Source organism: Platalea leucorodia (genome assembly GCF_965183815.1).
Source record: "Platalea leucorodia genome assembly, chromosome: 8".
Lineage (NCBI taxonomy): Eukaryota > Metazoa > Chordata > Aves > Pelecaniformes > Threskiornithidae > Platalea > Platalea leucorodia.
This window is the reverse complement of record NC_138830.1, coordinates 3,320,842-3,343,875: the sequence shown is the minus strand read 5'-3', so window position 1 is coordinate 3,343,875 and position 23,034 is coordinate 3,320,842. Positions and strand designations below refer to the sequence as shown.

General features: G+C 38.5%; 1 protein-coding gene across 5 annotated transcripts in view; it reads left to right on the top strand.

Moving 5' to 3' along the window:
- The window catches only part of NLGN1 (neuroligin 1), a gene marked incomplete at both ends in the record, with an annotated part of 311,850 nt that extends 290,909 nt beyond the window's left edge, over positions 1-20,941 (top strand). For 3 of the 5 annotated variants that reach the window (XM_082319321.1, XM_082319319.1, XM_082319318.1), the window contains 3 exons: positions 13,503-13,715; positions 18,323-19,112; positions 20,119-20,941. In XM_082319321.1, coding sequence (XP_082175447.1) covers positions 13,503-13,715; positions 18,323-19,112; positions 20,119-20,941 — 1,826 coding nt within the window. The remainder of the gene's footprint in view (positions 1-13,502; positions 13,716-18,322; positions 19,113-20,118) is intronic. The other 2 variants (XM_082319320.1, XM_082319322.1) reach the window with 1 other exon arrangement.
- Positions 20,942-23,034: the final 2,093 nt, after the last annotated feature.

Genomic DNA, 23,034 nt, shown 5'->3' with positions numbered 1-23,034 from the left:
TAGTTCACTTTGTAGTAAGCTATAAGAATTGTAATGGCAAAATAGAAAACTGATGTCTCTGAGTGAGCCACTCTTTACCATAATGTTTCTTAGCTGCCTTATAGAAGTGCTTGACATTCTTGTCCTCTTCTGAGCACTGTTTTGTTAGATGTGACCACTTTGTGTAAATTCAGTTCTTGCTCAGGGCTGAGAATTTGTTCCCTGTGACCTCCCATTCGTGTTCCTTCTCTCAGTTTGGCTGCAAGTGGGTGTTGTAAGCTTCAAGACACCTAATTTCATCCAAATGCGAGTAACTGAAGAATATTACCCTCCCCATAAAAGAATCCTCCTACTCAAAGACCATGTAATTGTATTGTATCAAAGTATTACTTGATAATTGTAGAGTAGCTTTCAAGAAAGTGTTAGATTTTAAAATACATGACAGAAAAATGAAATAATTTAGGTTTTGTTGGTTTTGCTTTCCTCACTTTGCTACTTAGCAGGGTTGTGTATTCTTATGGCAAAAAGGTGAAACTAGCCGTGCTAGATGAGGCTGTTATGTGATGCTCTCCAATTAGGCAATATTGAATACCTGGCTTCCTACTGTGGTCCGAATGTAGGGGCAGTAAATGCAAAGTTAGCATCTTTAACAGTATATTTACCTCAGCTGGACACTGGTTTTCTTTCCACTGTATTTGTTGCAGAAATCTTTAAATGGAGAGCAATCTCAGTTGTTGGGAGCTGGATGGCATATGTACACACATTTTTCTTTTCAAAGATTTCCAGAATCTTACTTCAGCTTCCAGTCATCTTACATACTTAATTATCTGAAACATCAATTATTTTCTGCTACCCATTGAATATTACTTAGTTTAGTCACTTTGTTGATGCTGTATATTTGATGCAGTATCTACAAATGCACTTACTAATGTCATGCTTTTACATATCTCAAAAGATTAAGGGCCTGGAATCACAGCCTTGCTTAGTTTCAACTGGCAAATTTTCTTGACTTTGCTAGAATTAGTTAGATTTAGAATAGCAATGAGCCTGGCCCATCTGTAGATGGGTATATGCATATTTTCAGATGATGTAATGGTAATGCATATGATACTCATTGTGGAGTGGAACGAAAGGATAAAACAGCTTATGGAAAGCTAGAGCTCTGCATTTAGTTGAGCCTGCAGTAGGCAATCTTTCAAAGAATTCTCTAATTGTAACAAAACAGAGTAAAAAAATTGCCTTTCAGCAACTGAATAAACATTTGAGATCGTTATTGGAAACAGCACAGGCATTTTTGTTTTGGTACTTTATTGGTGAATGCAACTTTATTTAGTGAAGCCTGAAGATCAACATGCTGATAGCATGTGTCCGTGCGTGCCCACGCGTATAAAGTATTTCTTACATATACCTTTAAATAAAGGTATTTCAGCTTTGCTTTTGTGGTTTCAAGGTGTTAACTGAAAAGCGAAACTTGGAGTACTACAACATTTGTTCTTCTGGTACTCCAAAAGCCTACTTTGAGTTAATCGGTGATTTTTCACAGACGACATCTAATCTATAAGTATAAATTACTTTGCACTCTTATTATGCCTTAATTGAAGTGCACCAATGTGAAATGGCAATGGATGGAGCTGCAGCGATTCTAGCCTCAATTAACTTTGGGTGGATTTGAGGCTTTTTTCCTTCCTTTTCCTTGGACTAAGGACGATTCTTTGACATCTTGTATTTATCTAAATTGTTGCTAGAAAAGTTAGGGGATATGCATATGACCAGCTATTTTATAAGACTGCTCTGAAAAGATACATAGGACTTGTGTGTATGATTTATATATTAATACATATCTTTTATGTCCTACTGTTTTGTGTAACAGCTGTACAGTCAGCAGTGGCCAAATCCCTCAGGATTCTGCTGGGGAGGAATAGTTTAATAGCAATCATTTTTTTTGATAAATGGCAGTTACCGTCTCTGTAACAGCTACCCTCATTCCTTTCTTGACTTTTCTTCAGCTCTCTGCCTTTAAGACCCAAAATGTGTGTTGCAGCACAGTAAAATCATTGTGAAGAGATAAAGTATCTTACTCTATGGAAGAGGAAACTCAGACACAGCAGAAAGCAAAAATTGTACTGGGAGAGGCAGGATGCCACGTAATAGAGAACAGGCATATGGTGATGCAGTTAATTCTTATTTACTTCACATTTTACCAGAACTGATAGATATTTACCAGAAAATTAGATTTGATGCCTCTGTCTAGGCATATATGCTCTTACAAATGTTTCTGGTGTTCAGTTAATAGCGATGAAGACAGTGTAAGAATCTGGCTAGCACAAGGCTGTGTATGAAGATAGCTGTTTGCAATTTCTGACGCAGTTTTTGTTACAGACCTCTCAAAGTTTTCCCTCGTGGCTCAGATGGTCATAAAGTACGTTTGCATTTGCTCTTAATTGGTTTGCTTTTCTTAGTGATCTCTGGCCCCCGAGTAGTAGTCCACAGGCTTTTAGAGGTCTCCAGGTCTAAGTTGAAAACCTGCAATGTTTCTTAGCTTTCTCACTGTTGGACAAGTCCTTTTCTCTGGGTAAGAACAGATTCAGCATCTCTGCCATCATAAACACAAATGGCAGCTGCAACGACAAGCCGTGATACATAACCTGATGCACTATAATTAGTTGCGGTGTGCTCCAACATGCCTCACTTTACAATTCAAACTGAAACTGGGTTGCTGCTTTTTCTGCTTACTTTTTCTTATCGGAAGTTATTCTTCCAGGCAGGCTAAGGTAGCCACAAATACTGTGGCTTCAGTAAGGCAAACATGCCTCTAGGTGTTTAAAGGGACAGAGCAGAATGTCATCTTTCTGATCCCTGTGCTACCGCTGCATGTTGTATCGCCGCGAGGAAACAGATGTGGCTGCGATGCCACAGGTGGGCCAAGGAGTTGGTCGACCACACAGCGTCTGTGGAGAGCACGGCAGGTTGTTATCACAGGGGTAAGAATATTGCCAGGTATTCCCCAGGATTTGTCAAGCGATAAATGGATTGTGTGCCCCCAAGTATATTTCAAAGAGCATAGCGGACACATATATAAATTCACATGAATAACATAACTCCAAGAATAATGTTGATACTGATTAAATAAGACTAAGCTTTGCAAAAAGAGAAGGGAAGAGAAGAGGAAAGGGAGAGGAAGAGAGAAAGAAGGAAGATAGAAAAGCTTTATTTCTCAGGCTTTCCTAAAACTTATTTAAATTCCCAGTACGTTTAAAGGATCTGTCTGCACTGATCAGGCTACGGAAGTCAGATCTTTATTATTTAAGTCTCATGTGTTGTTTAACTCACACATCCAAAAGCAAGAAGGCATTTTTGTGATGATCTGGTATGACCTCCACCTGTATTATACTGTTCATAAAACTTTCCTGAATTAAGTCTTCTCTGAACAGTGACACATATTTAGAAAGCTTCCAGTTCTGATTTAAAAATGCAAGTGATGACATCCTGAATGCAGTTCTTGGTAAATTGGTCCAATGGTTAATCTTTTCTATTTATTTTCAAATAAGGAGGTTTGAGTTCACAGTAAATTAGCACCATAATTTCTGTGTTCTGATTGAAAGATTGCACTTTCAAATAGCTGCTAGGCTTCTAACTAGTGATTTGCATATACAGTTTTACATGAAGATTTCTGACTTCCCTTTCATCAGCTCATAGAATATATATTAGCATTGATTGGACCCTCATTGCAAATCTCAACACTGTGAAGACGTATCAAAAATTATGGTGCTGTCCCTCTCAATGGAACTCGTAATTATGATTTTTTTATTTCTAAAATATGAGTTTTCCCTTCTACTGAAATTAAACCCATACTTTCTCTCATCCACATACGTATTCACAATTCTGAAAAACTGTGTGGTATTACTGAAAACATATACTAATATACAACCAGAGTGACCATTATAAAGCAAAGATGATTTCCAGGCCTAAGTTACAAAAAGTGTTCTCTGGCATGTACCAATCAATTAAAAGGTACTACCTAAAAGATGCTTTTGAAAGCTGAATCTGAACTACATGTAGTTCGAAGTAGCTGCGCATATTACACAGGTCATTATATAGCAAAAAAATCTTAAATATATTGAGTAGAAAGGTCTTCAAGTACCATCTGGGCAATCTTGAGATAATGAACTCATTTTTGTGCAAATCTTGAAGGAAAATGGAAAGCAGACTTTTTTATGGGGTCAATTTTGATTTTTAAAGCCTTGCACATTAAGAACATTGATATTTGTTAACTCCCCACTATAACATGTTTTCCAGGTTTGTAGCTGCTGCCTTTAATTGTGTCATCTGAAGTTAAAAGTTATGGCATATTGCATGAAAGAATGGCGTATCTTAATGCCTTGTTTCTGATCTCGCTACTGAAAATGGGGATGCTGAAAGACCATAGTTTAGGACAGCTATTTGATGCAATGTGCTGTGGGCTACTTAATTTTGCATATTGCGCTACTTGAAGTAAGCAGGACTGGCACAGCTGTGCACTCAGTCCCGGGGAAGACAAGAATCTCTCCCTCAGGGCATCTCTTTCTTCTGCCAAGTAGGAAAGTCAAGTGATGGCTTTGGCTATGGACTTTTCTGTTCTCTCATGTAGTCCTTCCTTATCATTTGGGCTTTAGCTGAGTATATTGAAAGGATCAGTATGCATTTGATTTTTATCATTCCACACTTTATCCTATAATAAGATTTGCCCATGCTGTCTTTTAGAGACTATTGATTTTATTTATCTTTTTGTTAAAGTTCTCAAAGACGGTGGTTCATAAGAGCTTTGCTGTTGTATGACTTGGTAATACAGCGTTGTTCATTTCCTGTGAAAAGTTTGCATGCAACTTAAAACTCCTTTAAACTAAAAGTTGTGTCGCCCTAGAGCGTGACTCAGCTGTGTACTAACAGCTATGATTTTTACCTTGTGGAAGGCATTTAAGCAGATGTTCTCTGCTGGCAGCAGAATGCCTTATTTTTTCAAAGCTGAAAATATTCAGAGATATCTGCTCTTTTCTTTAGCAAACCCTGTCTCTTTTCTGTATTTTTAAAGAAGAAGAGGAGACAATCAAATCAAACATACTTCTGCCGCCTTTTGTGTCCACCTATGCCAAATGTCATTCATCAGTTCTTAAGCCTTAATTCTACTTTCCGGTATGTGTCAGCACGTATCACTTAAAATCCTGTAAAATTAGTTTCTGCAGCTGTATTTCTGAGACTAGACTTGCCTCCTCCTTTTCTTTCTTCCTTTTACAGTGTACCCAGAAATCAGTATTAAAGATCACTTCTAGTGGACTAGCCCTGTTGCTTATATAACTCTTTCAAAGTATCTCTGAGATTGTTATCGGACTTTCATTTGACTCTTCAGTAAAGATCATCTATAATAAACTACTGCAGAGCTGATCTCTTGGGTGATCATTTGGGACCGGCTGTGTTGTACTTAGAGTAGAGGTCTGACAAGCAGAGGGCAGCTGAAGCCCCTTTTATCCACGGTCCCTGCGCTGAAGCCGAAACGCTGGCTGCAAGAACTGCCTGCGGAGCACGGGATCAGCGGACGCTTCCCACCCCGATACCAACTCCGCCGCACGGGCTTAGAGAATTGCTTCCGTGCAGCTTGTCTCCACAGCTGACAGTGCTGTAACAACCATCTGACTTTTTGTATTCTCACCATTGCCCCACGTCTGACAAGCCTGCCACACGCCGCGGGAGCGGTGACCCGCTAACCGCTCGCGCTTGACGCGTGGGCTGGGAGACCTGGAGAGAAACACCACCGCGCCGCGCCGTGCCGCAGGCAGGGGAACCGGCCAGCTCGGTGCCTTACAAACGAGTAAAGCTTCATCGTGTGGGCCTGCCCCATCCCACGACCCCACGCGCAAGCACAGGGTTGTCACGGGGACCGATACATGAATGTCTCACACATTGGGAATACCCAGAATTTGAGAGACTGCCCGCAACTGTCCCGACATGACAGACAAGGCAGAATGGAAAGTAACCATTGACCACATGCAGAAAAGGGAGCTAAAGCTTTTGCAAGCACTCTCAGACTTTTATCATCTCTTCACTGAAACCTTAAAGGCAAAGAGAGTCACCCTCTTCTCACAGCCTTCAGAGAAAGCTGGAAATTATAATCTCAGACTGTTTCAACATCTATGACATACTTGCCAAGAACATCACAGTAAATCTAAGCATCTTTCTTCCTTCTGTAATGGTTGAGGATAATTTTCCAGGATAGGAAAAAGTCTGGCTTCATCCAGACTTTTTTGACATTTAAAGGACTTTGATACAGCCTGTGAAAGAGAACCTGTATTTTGGAAAAAGGCTAAGAATTAGCCCGCTTTGGGCTGCATTGCACCCAGTGAAGTCGTGCCAATACATCTTTGACAATGGAATAAAGTGCTTCGGTGTGGAGACACTTCAGTCTTTCGCAATCTGCCTCTGTACTGGAAGTTTGCTGTAATGCACCAGCACCAGCAAGTGACAGATGCCAGACTGAAACAGCTGTAAGGGACTTCTGTAACTTGCAGTGTTCAGTTCGTTTAGCCTCTCATGGGAAAAGAAATTAAGTAAAATGCAAGGAAGGGAGAACTTCTGTTATTTCAAAAAGCCACAAAGCAAGCCCAGCCTTTTTGTAGGCTCTGGCCACTTCACTAATATTAATTTGAAGGATTTGGTACTCTGGGAGGAGCGTTAAAAATTCTAGCAGTGAAACAGCAATGCTGAAAAAGCACATCCAAGTTTATACACCATCACACACTTTTTCTCCATGTATACTTTCAAAATGCCAAAGGATGTAGTTACAAGTTCTTATATTTACTGATTCAATTCTGTAAATTGTTTACTTTGGTGAAATGAATGGGAATTTCCAAAGGCTAATTGCTGGGGCAATAGCACTGGCCAGTGAAGTTGGTACTGTTGGTACTTTTAAGCAATTCTGCCTCACAGACGCAGCACTTTGGTACGTTAATGAATTACTGCAGCTGTTTTGCATTGCTCGCAGTACGGTTTATTGTTCATACACTTAACCTTGAGGTACTGTTCTTACAGTAAGACAGCTTAATTAAGACAGTTAAAAGAGTTGAGCTGTTTGCTACATTTTTACTGAGTGACTGAGGTTATGTGAAGAGTGGGAACAACTACTCGCAAAAACCTTTTCAGTTTCTGAGCTGTTCTTTTTAAGCCAGCCGTATAGTCCAACCATATTGAATGGATGGATTTTCATTCTCTGAGAGTCTTTGTTAAAAAAAAAAAAAAAAAAAAAAAAAAAGAAAAAATTCCACAGCCCTAGAACATTTGCAATTAAACTGGCCTCATATCAGAACCCTTCCTGGTCCCCCCATCCCTTTGATCGGTGTTATATGGCACATTCAACTCTTTTGGTCGTCACAACTTGATCACAGTAGAAATGCAAGCCTCACACATCCCAAAACAGAGCTGTGAGCTGAAAAAATCAGTGCAGACGATCTGTATGGAAGATACTTGTCCTTAATTTATAAAGTTTATGGTCTGACACTAGAAAATCTAAGTAAGTTTTCAAGCCATTTATATGACCAGTCACATAACCTTACTACCTGAAAAGTGAATAGTTTGCACATATATGCATATAACGTATAGAATCACAGAACGCTTTGGGATGGAAGGGACCTTTCAAGGCCATCCAGTCCAACCCCCTGCCATGGGCAGGGACATCTTCAACCAGATCAGGCTGCTCAGAGCCCCATCCAGCCTGGCAATGTACATCTGTTAACAAGTATTTTGCAACAGAACCTTTATCTTCTAATTGTTTAAAAGTACAGTGTGTCCACCTGCAAAGATTCTGACATATTAATTTATCTTTTATACATAAAATTAAAATCTCTATATACGTGCAGTGTCTCACGTATCTTAAACAGCTAGGACAGAGTGCATAAAAATGTAGCACGATACTCTGCACATCTCGTGGCACATCTTGCGCTTCTGAAATCATTAATCTCACTACTAACATGTACGTGGCAGAAAGCTACAGAAACAGACGAGTACTTTGCTAATGTTGCAATTACTTTTTTGTATATTAAGTGAATTTGATACAAAATTCCTGATTGAGCAGCATTTTCAGAAGACTTGCTTATCTGATTCTCGAGCAGAGGTATATTGCGGTTGTCTACGAAGGAATATTTTTCTTGCACTGAATAGTTTATATTCTCCTACATCTTCCTTATGGGAGTTCCTAGTCCTTTTATTCACCTTACCCCTTATCCATTACTAACATATACTATTAATATTAGGATGTGCTGGTCAGCAAAGCGAGAAGCAGTATCTCTGCTTCATGAATATCACATACGCATTAATGTTCACAGCGCTGCTGCCCACGTAATTCATTCAGATTAGTTAGCTGATGCGAATTCAAGAGAGAAGTCTAAGATGAAAACAAATGTGCTCTTTAAGTTTAACCATATTGCTTAAAATTTGCTTATCTTGCTCACAGTTCTAACTGAGTAGGTATAGTTTAAAGGGCAACTGAAATTTTCTGTAGATGGCAATTACTCTTCAATATTAATAGAAGGTGTCAAACTAAAGTCGTAGCCAAGGAACTTGCAATCCAGAGGGAATATATATTCTTCCCTCAAAATATGGCCTGTATTCTTCCACTATGCATTGATGCATTTACACTTGTACCATTTAACATTTGCTTTTAACAAAATAAAAGATGACATTTGACTGCATAGGGAATTGTAACTGGAAACGTAGCTAAATTATTATAACACATGCCCAAACAGGTGGGTAATATTAAAATCTTAAGTGTTTCTGCTTTCAGTAACACCGCTCTTTGAAAAACCCCTCTAAGCATGTCAGACCAGTTTTCATAAGCTCTTCTGTTTTATTTTTAGAGTAGCATTTGTTACTGTGTATTTTCTCGCAGGCGGATATTTTTTTTTGTCCAGCAAGACATTCTTCTCCTTACTTTACTCCAGTCATGACGCTCACTGGGTTATGAAACACTTAGATGGGCAGGACTCATCAGAGGGAAGGTTTGGTTCTCTCTTACGTGTCCCCCAGCCCGCACCTAGTCTTTTACTGCATCAGCGGGTGGTAGCAGTCCCTTACATTAGGAAAAATTCTGTCTTGGCCTTCCCCTCTGCATTAATTTGAATGTTCAAATTAGGCCAGAGCTTAAAATAATTCAGTCTGCTCAGGTTTTCAGCAAAACATTGTAACTTTCCCAACTCTATTATTTTATTTACTCTTCAAAAATGCTGGCATCATATTAGAAAAAGATTTATCTGAATGGCAAGCAGAAATCATTACCCAGGCAGATAAGCCTATAAACCATTAAAATTTATCTTAACACAAAATACGGGGCCTGGTCGTGGCGCACACTGCCTATTTGTCTAACGGACATGTAACAGAGAAATGGTCCAAATGAGCTTAATAAATCTCTTTCTTAAACTCACAAAAGACCACATCCTCACTTCCATAATTCTATTAGAGTCTGCTCCTTTGGAAGAGATAAAAGAAGAGATAACCTCTCCATTCAGAATATAAAATAGCAATTGTTCAGCTGATGATTGGAATATTTCCAGTAGAAGGACTTAATTATGGAACAAAATTAGCTCAATCTGACCTTTTCAGAGAATAATGCCAAAATAAGTTTTTTTGCAAATGTCTTCCTGGAATAACTAAAATAAGGAATAATTTACTTCACTTTTTTTACAAGAGCAAAAGGTGGTAGCACATGATAGCAGCATTCTTGGTGAGATGACAATCCAAGGATAATAATAAGACAGCATTTGCAGAAAGGGATAATATATTTTAATAGACTAGCTGATACAGTTTAAAAACCAGACAAGCTGTCAGACATAGAAGCCCTTTTCACCAAGAGCAGGTTCACCTCTGTGACTCAAAATTGCTAGCTTCATATCCAGATAGCATAATGATGGTGTCATAGAAATGCATGGAAATGTATGGTATCTATATTAATTACATTCTGAAAGCTCCTCTTGGGATAAAGACAAAAGGTATTATTGCAATCTCTTTTTTATCTAAGTGATAAATAGGAGTAAGTACTTGTACCCACAGCCCTACAGACCGGGTACGACGCTGTGTGTTAAAGCATTTCTCCATGGGTGTTTAGTTAGATGAGTTTATCTGTATTGAGGCACTCCTCGGTAGGGAAAAAACAAAACAAAACAAAACAACAAAACTGGGAAGAAAAACCTCGTCTGTTTTATCAGTCCTATCTCTGATTTCATGACATTTTGAATGCTTCTAAGCCCTGCTGATACTACTGCATACAAGAAAAAAGGCCCGAACAGGTGGCGATATTAACAGGCTTCTTATGGTTCTGAAAAATGAGATAGAAATGTTTCATGTCATGAAAGTCAACATCAATAATCATCCATCTTGTGTAGATATGGAAGTGAGCCAATGTGATTCTTGCTGAGGAGGCGTGAGATATTTCTTTTGCATCGGAGCTGTTGCTCTGGACACAAGTCATAATTTGTCTAATATAGATGAATGAGGAGAATATTACTAATACTTCCTTTTTTTCCTTTTGCTTTTTTTTTTTTTTTTTTTTTTTTTTAAATAAACTGAAAGCTCCCCCTTCTGGCACATTTCCTGAACTGAATGCAAGGTTCCTGATGTTACTTTTAGCAACAGGAGACATTTCCTCTTTTGCTCTCTTTTTAAGATCCTTCTCGCAAAGATTCTTTAGAACTAGTATATTTATAGTTTCCCAAGGGTTTCCTGTTTCCCCATCAAGCTTCGGGGCTTGATATGAACTCATGTAACAGCAGGGGATTGCCCTAAACCTTTACCTATAATTTTCATCTGTTGCTTTTCCAGGCAAAGACTTACTTGCTTCCCACTTTGCTGCATATTCTGCAGAGTATGGAAAACAACTTTTTCAGAAAGGTTGAGTGTTGGCATTTGTTTTCCTTCAGGGCGGACCCTGTATCTCAGCTATAACCCTACCATCTCTTTTCCTAATAAGTGCCTTGGACTCACTTTGAGAAATCGACGGGATCTTTTCGAACCAAAGCTGCAGCTCTGCTGGGAGCGGGTCCTGCCCAGGCTCAGGGAATCTGCAAGCCAGGGAAAGGGGAAAAAGCCAAGCAGGATTTGTTTAGAGCACAGTTTTGGTAACTGCTCTACCTGCTCCCATCTCACTGCTGCCTGTGTTTCAAGGACCACCCGTGTCAATCGTTCCTCCTTAAATCAGTGCAGTCACTTATGTGCTTAATACGATGAACTGATTTGCCACTGATTTTCTACAGTCATATATGTACACAAAGAAAGGGGAAGACTTTCCCAGCACGTGCAGCCACAGGATCCTGTAGTTCCCATAAATTCCTACATTTTAATTTTGTTACAGTCACTGGTACCAACCCTCTACTCCAAGCAGGCTGACAAAGGCAGCAAGACTGGTTAGGAAGCTTTCATTAGATTTGCTATCATAGACTCAAAGACATCATCTTTCTGTGTCCTTAAAAACTATTTACGGGGTACAACATTTTACTGGAGCGTGAAGACAGGAATGAATGCTGCTGTGCGGGAAGAACTATACTGGGGCCATCCTTTCACGTAGGCAGGCACACCAGCCCCTCTGGCTACACGGAAGAAAATGAAAGAGAGGGAAGCAGAGTAAAATAACATCATGCTCATCTCAACTCAGTACTGAGCTGTAATAATAAAATGAGAATGAATTAATTATATTTATGACTTCCTTTCTGGGCCTTCCCTGAATATCAAGGTGGTATTCTTTTCTATGGTAGTGATGCTACTTTGCTTTTTTATGCAGTTAAGTAGTAAACGTGGCAGGTTTTAGTTGTAGAATAGTCGTTATTTTAAAGTCTAGTAACAGAGTAACAATTTACTATGGCTACAGTGAACGAAGCATGCCCATTAGACTTGGTACATTAGGTCTGGAAGTGGGAGAATTGCTGGCCTGGCACCTTATGCCACTCTCCCGTTCCCTCTCCATGGTAACAAAACCCAGGACTGACCTACACAAACAAAGCTGCTCGCCCTGATCGGAGCACAGCTCAACTACGGAGGCAGCGAGGCCAATTAGCTGCCAGTGCAGTCTACAGCAAAGAAGGCCTGTTAGTATAAATGTCTACACATACGACAGACTAGCAAATGTAAGCTTGCCATCTGAAGTCAAATCAGAATAATAATAAAGTAACAAATGGTATGTTCATTATATACAGGAATGCAGGTACCTGCACGCACCTACCTGTATTCTTGTTAAATCCTTGCTTTATATATGTATACACACACGTGTCTTTCTTCTTAGAAATGTCTCAAAAGCTGCTTTTATTGTCATAATGAAACAGTAGGACTCCTTTGAGAGCCATTTGTCTGAAAAACTACTGTAAACTTCTTTTGAGTAGGCTGTCTGCACTCAAGAGAGTTAAATCAGTGGAACATTGACGAGACCAGAAGACCCACTAATATCTAATTAATGTGGAAATAAGTGTTGTAATGGTTGCATTTCTCTACAAAGCATGCACTGAAAAACAGTTACACTGTCAATTTAGTGAGCGTTAAATCAGTTTGATATGCAAATGGAGGTGCTGGGCTACTTCATAATGCTGGTATTATTTAGACATTTGTTTATTAAGCTGAGAAAATTGCAAATGTCAACAAATGGGATCCAAAAGCAAAGCAATGTCTTTTATCAACAGAGACTTGCTTCAAAGTTTTTAGCGCCGGCCTTTTAGAGTCAGTAGGCTCTAATGACAGGAGTAACAGCAATACTAAGTACGGGGGTACTGCTGGGGGTAAAGTGTAAAACAGTCGTTCCTGCACCTGACACGTTCCGCCGTTTTTCTTCCAGTGTGAATAAAAGGGAGCAATTCTTGTGCTCTCTGGATTACCCCTGAGCTCTTATCTTTTTCATGTTAAGGGGTCATGGAAACAGCTTAAATTGTCTTTATCCATTTAATGTAGATTCAATTAACTCAGGTTAATGACTATGGGACAGAGCTCAGGGAGTTGAGAGCTGCTCACGTTGTTCAACCCGGCTTGTCCTGTGACATAAGCTGCATTTTTGGGGGGAGAAAAAAGGAAAAGAGAGTGCGTTGCCGGGACATAACCAAACGCAGTCTACAGACAAGCGTAACCATTGCCTGTCAGGCATGCGCAAAGTTCACGGCTGCGTCTAAGTACAGCAATGCAATACACAGTTGACCAAATCGCTTACAAAATGACTGCGGCACATCTGTTTGCTAAACCTTTACTCTTAAATGTAGTACAATCAACACCGACTTTGTGACCTGTTAAGACTTAGACGAGTATTTTGCCTGGGATGTATCGTCATCTTCCCTACGTTAATATATCATGGCCAAAAGAGTGGATACCAAATAATTTGTTTCAGGAAGAGTGCAAAATTGCAAATTGTTGTCCAGTGAATATGGAAAATTATGTCGTTGCACAGCATCTACTTTTGAAATGTTACTTAGAAGATTGCAACAGGATTACTCAGAAGAGCACTTGCTAACCCTTTCTTTTTTCGTTTATGTTCACAGGATTTTTGAGCACTGGGGACCAAGCAGCAAAAGGAAACTATGGCCTCCTTGATCTTATTCAAGCTTTGCGATGGACTAGTGAAAATATTGGGTTCTTTGGTGGTGACCCATTAAGAATAACTGTTTTTGGATCTGGTGCAGGCGGTTCGTGCGTCAATCTGTTGACCTTATCCCATTATTCTGAAGGTAACCGTTGGAGCAATTCAACCAAAGGTATTATGCAGGTTGCAAATTTTGACAATTTTGGTGTCTGCATGCCACCGCCATTAGTACTATGTGATGCTCTGTATATTCTCTTTGTTCCTATGAACTGCTGAGTTCAGCTCAATATTAAGCAAACTTTTTAAAGGCTGTACAAACTGCCTTCTCCCTCACCTCTTCTGTGCATGTTTAAATTTTGGGTCACTTTCTTCTTTTCCCTATGGAGCTTTGTAGAAACACTTTATAGCAGACTTCTGAACAGCATTTTCTGGGTGCATCATTTTTGTCTCTCTTCTTTCCTACTTAAGGGTGTCCTTTTTGGAAAACCAGTCAGTCATGCTCACAGTAGATGAGGTCGTCTCTATTCAGGCAGTCATGAAAGGCATGTTTAGTTTCTCATGAGGAGCAGAATTTAAAGAAAACGAAAATGACACAGTCTCTCTTTTCAGGCTAACAGCTGAAATGCTTAAAACTATTATTTCGTGTGAAGGAAACAAGTACCTAGTTAAGAAATCTTTTGTCTGAAAGTGCATGAACTTCCCTTGCTGTCATCTAATAAAAGAATGGTTGAATGTTTTGCATGCATGATCCAAAATTGTCAAAGCATCCAAGTTGCAAATGGATTTTCTTCTATATGTTTTTTCCTATTCCATAACTAACACCTTTTCTCTCGAGTTGAGGCAGACAGCAGGAAATTAAAAACATGCTGTTTGAGGCACCCGATTTTTTTTCCTATGATTTTTGCACTACGGTTCCACACAGTTTCTCTCATTTGCATGGCTATTGCTTATTGATCACATTACTTTTGTCTCACTGTTTTCACACATTTTTATCTGTATTGTTTAGTTTTACCAGGGACACCACACTGTGCCCTGTGCATACAACCCTCCACTAATTTATATCACTGTATCCATGGGGGACTAATTGGCCAGTCATAAAAAAATAATCCACTGACATTAAAAGAGCTGCATTTACCCGAAGCCATGATGCAGAGTGCACTGAGGTCAAGAGAAGTGATGGATTCTTTAGATCAGGCCTTTACACTATTTTAAATGAGAGAAAAATATAGCTTTTACAAGAAAAGTCTAGTAGAAAATAGACTGTGGTTTAAATTTTAGTCTATGTCCACAATTTGATTTTTAATGGAATCTTTTTTCCCATAACTACCTGCAATCAAATAGGACATATTTATAAACTGGCCTATAAGAACAAGATGGAAGCATTACCTCATTACGCTGTAATGAGGATTGCACTGCACCATCTTTTTTCATCAGAACTCACAAAAATAACTTTTGTCATAGAGGATTTAGCTTAAGGTTGAATGAGGAGACCTGGTTTATCCTCCCCTAACTCTTAGTTGAACGTAATCTTGGTCTTCTTGATGTAACGTGACATTAATGCGAAATGCCACATTTACAGTATCTGGACAGTCATGTGTTGCCTCTTACCAGCATATTTTACCCTGTCATATTCTAACACATGCCAGAATCCTGCCAGGAGCAGCATTTGTTTGGGGAAACTGATGCAGTAATTTGCCAACATAGCAGATCAAAGGATTCGGGAGGGGACTGCAGAGGGCTTAGGGAGGTATACGTAAAATCTCATTGTAAAAGTAAATTTTTGAGCATTTCTTTTAAGAGAAAGCAAAAACATGCTTTATTGAAATTTGGATTAAACAGAATAATGCGCCACACCCCCATGTCTGTTATGTTTCATTTGGGGATGGGTAGACCTGTCATTAAAAAAAGTATTAAAATAAAAATTGGTTAGCTTCAAATAAGAGAAGTTATTTCATGTTTTCAAATATTTTCGAATATCTTAATGGTTTCAAAAAACCTTTTGTTTCACATTATTAACCAGTCTCTTTCATAAGCTGTAAATTCAGATGCTCTCTTTGCTTCCTTCCTTTCCCTTTGAAAGGATCCCTTGGTAGCTGAGAGGATGCATTCAGCCTCTTTCAAGATGGTGCTCTTCATAGCTGCCCATCTGCAAGTGGGCAGAACAGCACCCATCTTTAGAAAGTGCTCTGGAAATGTAGATGAATATATGCAAATTATTATTATTTACTTTGGCGAGACTTTGAATCGGAGTCACAAAGCGATATGGTCCATCGAACGTTTAAATCTTCTTTCCATCAGTCTGAAGCCCATAAGCTATAATAATCGTGCACATTATCAGATAAAAATGTAGTTCTCCATCCTGTGTGGTACCAATTTCTGCCAGGAATTATGTGACAGAACGAAAGTAATTTTTCATACTGTTGTTCATTTTTCACCAAATGGTTTGAGAGAAGGAATATTTCCGTAAGCATTCTTCAGCAGAAGGAGGGATGTTTAGTTTTATTTCCTAAGATAACTTTATGGCCAGAGGACTTGACCACTTTTACTTAAGCCAACATTTAATGTTTTTGTAGCACTTAGCAAGCCATAGTGTTTATATCAGCAGTTTCTTAATACGTAGCTTACACTTTCTGTCCTTGTTCAGAGATATTTAATAAAGCAATAAAAATAGATTTACACAATATGCAAAAAAGAAACATTATGAAGTATCATGAAATATATCTTTGTGAAAATTCAGTTTTGTCATTTAGTTACATTTATTACAATGCCTGGATCCTCTGTGGTAATTCCACTGACTTTGAGCTGATTTATGCTAGCTCAATATCTGACCTTGTAAACATGCAAATATATTTTTACCTGCTTTATAGCTCAAGTTCTTTCTTATTTTTTACTCATATGTTGCAAGGAAGTAATATCTTGGATATGACTTCTCATAAATTTAAGGAGAGGCTTGAGTTTACATATTTTAGTCCCTACACTTATCTGATTTTAAGACTTTGGGATTTGGACCTAATACAGTCTAGAATGAATTTAAAATTCCTCAGAAGCTTGTAAAACGTTTCTTGCCAGCAACCGATTCCAACTAACCTCTGAGCGTACAGGGTCTGGTACTGCAATAGAGGCTGTAAAGGCATGTCTCTGGCTTGATTTAGAGGCTGTGGAAGTTTTTTATCAATAGAAATACATTACTCATCAAAGTAAAAGCCATCTTTTGCATTATTGGAATAAAATTCTGAGGTAAACTGAGCACCTTAACTCCAGTTCCTTTAGTGGGAGTATCCAGCTATTCATCAAGCATTGGAGCAAAGATACATTCTTAGGAAGATTAAGCGAGTGAGACCAGATGTCACTTCCAGTCCCCAAGCAACTCCACCAAAGTCAGTGGAATTACTCCAGGTGCCTATCAGCATAAGTAAAATTACATTTTGACCCATATATCTTGAATCAGCATAACTTACGATGCTATAGACCATTTTGTATTACCCACAGCGAGCTATAGGAGGCAGGGTCCAGTATAAAATATTTTCTAGTAATTAGTGCCAAAGATGTGCTACTGAAATGAACTGGATGCACTTCCATGAAAATGCAAAAAACCCAGAAAGGTCACAGTTACCCAAACAAAGTCTAAGTTTTCATCATTAGAGATGAGCATTATTTTGCGCAAGGTTCAGACTCAAAACTTCTTTCAGAACCTGAACTGCCCTCCCTAAAGGGAGCGGGAAAAGGCAAAGCCCCAACATAAAGGGAGCACAAGAAGTATCGGAACAAGGATAGAGTTTTGCTTGCATTAAAGTCAATAGCAAAAAAGTTGGATTGATTCATTGACTACAAGGGGGTGAGGCTTTCATCTGTGGTATGCTCAAAAATGCTTACAGAAGGGAGAAGAAAACGTCAATTTAAACATATTTTGTTATTTCTATGAGTAGAATTCCTGGTCCAGAATGCTAGTTAAATCAGCATAAATTCAAATTAATTGCACCGAAGTCTTTGGGATTTGCTACAAGTTTATATGCAGCGCCAGATCATGCTCTCTCTCCCCCCTAAATGAATACCTGAACATATGTTTAAATCTCTGAATTACAAAGCTAAATAGTGTAAAATATATCATTTCCTTTTTTATGTAAGAGTGATCGCTATAAACCTTCATTAAAAAAAATTCCTTACAAGAAAGGATCTTGACTCTTAGACACTTATAAATTTCATAGCTGCCTAGTACCTTCGCATCTATTACTCCTGAATACAAACTCTTGCTATGACAGACAATTCAAAAGCACTGCACCTCTCAAACCAAGTTTAACAAAACATAAAAAAGCAGTATATTAGGTTTATTTAACCGATAGTTGTATCCACGCATGCTGCTGACGACTTGAACAATATCCAGAAATTCAATCCATTTCAGAGACTTGTTGGCTTTTCCTCCAACCTATAAATTGCTGTAACTTTAGGAATCTCTTTCAAGCTAATAGTGTTATCCTACAGAAGGTAATGCCACTTCTTTTTCTTCCTGAGTTTCTTTTGAAAATCTGTTCCTCAGCTGGACTTCATTGAGGTAGAACCATTTGCTTCAATTTCTGCGCATATTGCATTTATTTTGTATACATTATCTGTAGGTACAACGACAGAGTCAGATCTCACCACCTTGTGTATTTAAGTACTATTAAGATTCAAGTATCTCTTCTGTTAAAGTTTTCTATTGTTTCAAAGAACTCCTTTGAATCTTTCAAGTATGTAGCTTGTTTCAAGGTCACTTCAGTAGTGTTTAAATATTTCTCCCCACAGGACTTTTTCAAAGAGCAATAGCTCAAAGCGGAACAGCTCTCTCCAGCTGGGCAGTGAGTTTTCAGCCTGCAAAATACGCCAGGATGTTGGCTACAAAAGTCGGTTGCAACATGTCAGACACTGTAGAATTGGTAGACTGTCTACAGAAGAAGCCTTACAGAGAACTTGTCGACCAGGACATTCAACCAGCAAGATACCATATAGCCTTTGGACCAGTAATTGATGGCGACGTGATACCAGATGATCCTCAGATATTGATGGAACAAGGAGAATTCCTCAATTATGACATCATGTTGGGAGTTAACCAAGGGGAAGGGTTAAAATTTGTTGAAAATATTGTGGATAGTGAAGATGGCATATCAGCTAGTGATTTTGACTTTGCAGTTTCTAATTTTGTTGATAATTTATACGGATACCCTGAAGGCAAAGATATATTGAGGGAAACGATTAAATTTATGTACACGGACTGGGCAGATCGACACAATCCTGAGACCAGAAGGAAAACACTGCTGGCTTTGTTTACTGATCACCAGTGGGTTGCACCAGCAGTGGCTACAGCAGATCTTCACTCAAATTTTGGATCGCCTACATATTTCTATGCCTTCTACCATCATTGCCAGACAGATCAGGTACCTGCATGGGCAGATGCAGCCCATGGAGATGAGGTTCCTTACGTACTAGGAATCCCCATGATTGGTCCTACTGAATTATTTCCTTGTAATTTCTCCAAGAACGATGTCATGCTAAGTGCGGTAGTGATGACGTACTGGACAAACTTTGCAAAGACCGGGTGAGTACCAGATAGTGAATAGTCCTGTATACAAACTCAGGATGTAATGATGCAGTGCTTTCCCTTGGTTAGCTCCCTTGGGAATGCCTCTGTACTTGTAGGATGAACAAGAGATTAAGAATTGGGTTGGTTGTTTATGCTTATGGTAATGTCCCTCAGCTCACTTACACGTTCCAGCAAAAAGAGGGAAGAAATATCTTTGCGAACGTTCTGCGTGAAGAAATTAAAAAAATACTTTCTACACAAAAAATGATTAAGGGATCTCCAGAAGGGTGCAAAACTAAGCGTTTAACGTATGTGTATAGTTAAAAATGGTTACATTAGTAACTGACTTTACCCCAGCACTGATAATATTTTCATCCTATGAGACAGAAAATTACATAAATATTGCATCAAATATAATACAGCTTATTTTAATAATGTATTTTGTTTTAGATTGACATTTCTGACCATAAAATGTGTAACTTTAAACTTGAAAAGTTTTGTCATTTTCATTAATTTGACTTTCACTGGTAGTTCAAAACACTTTTCTACCTTCGGCCGTTGGACTCTAAGTCACCATGTGTTATACTGAGTTACGGCCTGCCATGGTCTTTCACCTCTGGAAGGCCACAGGTACTGCCTATGAACTGAAATGCTGAGCTTTATGAGCTTTCTGTTACTAAAAACGAAAAGCAAAGCTTAATGTCCTCTCACACGGGTCTCTCATAGGCATTTGCCCGCATTACCACATTGCTGGCAATCTGTCCACAGCAGCAAAAGATTTCTGTGTGAGAGATACTAGCATTTGGGGGAGCTGGGGAAGTCACTGAAGTCTGTGCAAAAGAAGGGTTCGTTTGCATAATGCTGTTTCTAATCAAGATTATTAAGGCCTCTAATTTTAGGAAACAGCATTCTGCTCTGTCCAATGGCAGACTTAAACATTAAGTACAAAATCTTAATTATGTTAATTTTCTAATTCCTTTTGAAATACTTTGTAACATTGGAGATTATTTTTTTTTTTTAGTGACCCAAATCAACCAGTGCCGCAAGATACAAAATTCATCCATACAAAACCAAATCGTTTTGAAGAAGTAGCATGGACCAGATATTCTCAGAAAGACCAACTGTATCTTCACATTGGATTAAAACCACGAGTTAAAGAACATTATAGGGCCAATAAAGTGAACCTTTGGTTGGAACTGGTACCTCATCTGCACAATCTTAACGACATTTCACAGTATACCTCTACCACAACTAAAGTGCCATCAACTGATAATACTTTCAGACCAACAAGGAAAAATTCTGTTTCTGTTACTTCAGCCTTTCCTACAGCCAAACAAGACGATCCCAAACAACAACCAAGCCCGTTTTCAGTGGATCAAAGGGACTATTCAACAGAATTGAGCGTTACTATTGCAGTTGGTGCATCTTTGCTGTTCCTGAACATTTTGGCCTTTGCAGCATTGTACTACAAAAAAGACAAGCGGAGACATGATGTTCATAGGAGATGTAGCCCACAACGTACTACTACCAATGATCTCACCCATGCACAAGAAGAGGAGATAATGTCCCTCCAAATGAAGCACACTGACTTGGATCATGAATGTGAGTCCATCCATCCACATGAGGTGGTTCTTAGGACCGCCTGTCCCCCAGACTACACGCTAGCTATGAGAAGGTCTCCTGATGATATTCCCTTAATGACACCCAACACCATCACAATGATCCCCAACACTATACCAGGGATTCAACCCCTACACACATTCAACACATTTACCGGAGGACAGAACAATACTCTGCCCCATCCTCATCCCCACCCCCATTCACACTCAACAACCAGGGTATAGCCAGACAAGACGAAACAAACTTTATTTTTTGATGGATTACAGTAGGTGATATTACTGAAGATTACTTGGCTTTCAACCTACAAGACTCTTGCTATTTAAATATCGAGGAATATTATGTGAATATACATATCAAGAACTTTTGGGGTTTTGAAAAAAATGAATTGTACATATATCAAATGAACTTAAGAAACAAACAAACAAAACAAACAAAAGAGAAAACAAAAAACCCAACTGTTTGCAATTGCTCCAAGCAGTTGTCCTGAATGATACTTTTTCATTCACATTCAAGTATTAATTTTTTGAAGATTTAAGTTACATAATGGAATTAGGCATGTGCAACACAAACAGGAAAGAACTATGACTGAAAATTTTAAAAACCTATAAATATGCACAAGGGACACACTAACGGAATGTCAGATAATTTTCACCAATTTTTATTTGGACCTGTTTTCTTGTGTAGACCATATTTACATATTTGAATAAGTACACAAAGCACCAATGCTGTTAAGGCCTTAGAAAGGGGCCCCTGCTGAAATCTGCCAGTCAAAGAAGTTTTACAGCCTGGCAGGTACAACATTATCACATAAGTGCTGTCAGTATAAAAGTTGTGGGAATAAAGGAAACTGGATATTTTTAGCACGATGTGCATGATAATTTATATGCTTGGTGGCTGTGCTGCTGATTAAGCCGTAATTAAAATTCTTCTCATCTCATTGGAGTTTTTAATAGAAGCTTTCTCCATCAATTGGCACAACCTAAAGAAGTTTTTTAAAGGGGCAAAAGTAAGTACAGTAAAATATTTCACGGTAGCTTCAGAAACAGAAGGAATTGCAACAGTTCTTAAAGGTACTTATGGCATTCTAGGTACACAGTGGTGAACCCTCGCTGGTACGAATCCCAGACAAAAAATCTGTATTATTAATGCTCTTTTTCCTTTCCACCTAAATAATTTCTAACTTTAACATAGCTATAACTTTAATGGAATCTCCTTTGATGAAGGATTTATAATTTGCTGAGATTTAGTTACAACATATTTAGTTCAAATTGGTAAGGTAAAGTGTGTCCAAAAATTTAATTGCAATGATATTTCGCAATATAAAAATGCCCCAATATTACCGCTCTGATTACACCTTTCAGTTTATTGTTCAAACTCATGTTGCATGTTACAAACTTTACTTACAGTGCTTTAAGATAAAGTCAATTCCCTTTTTGCTATACATTAGCTTTGCCATTCAAATGAATTCTTTAGACCAGATGGCAACAGCGTAGAAAAAGAGGGTGTGTAAGAACGGGGAGAGAGCCAACAACTGGAAATTTTAAAATCTGAATACTACATATGTTTGTGTGATTTGAAATGAATGTTCTAAAATCACAAGAAATTTTTCATTCCCCTGTTGCTTTCCAGTAATTATATACCACGGTCCTTTCAAAATGTTTGTATATGTAATCAGATGTACATTTATATAAAAGAAATAATTGAGATGGACTTAAGAGCACATCCCTGATAAATACTTTCTCTCTTACCTGTACTATATTTCTATTAGACTAAAGTTATGTGATTTTTTTTTACATTTTTTCAAATTACTAGCAATTTTGATAGTTTGTAAGATAATGCGAAGAACTTTCTCTGACAAACTAACTGCAGTAACAGAAACATTTCTTTTCAGTTACTCTTTTTCAAGAATGAAAGCTTATTACACACAAAAATTGTATACTACTTGATGGAAAATTACTTTGTACTTCTTGGCCATATTACTGGTCACTGAGTGAAATAAAGATAATCTGGATAACGAATATTATTCCAATGCTAAGAGACCTGATCTTTGCTCATTAAAGAGCTAAAATGTTTATTGCTGTTTTGTCATTTTTTAATGAAGTAATGGTAACTGTCTCAAATAAAGAGTAATATCTTAAGACCAGTCTGGTTTTTGAAGACATGAACATGCCTTCTACGGCTAATACAACTGCATATTTATGGGCCAGTCCCACCTGCAACCATTTCTTACAGAAATACTGGCATTGTGACTGTGCGATGTCATAGCGTCACACGCCAATCTCCCCTAGTCCGCAGGAGTAAGTTAAAAATGCAAATG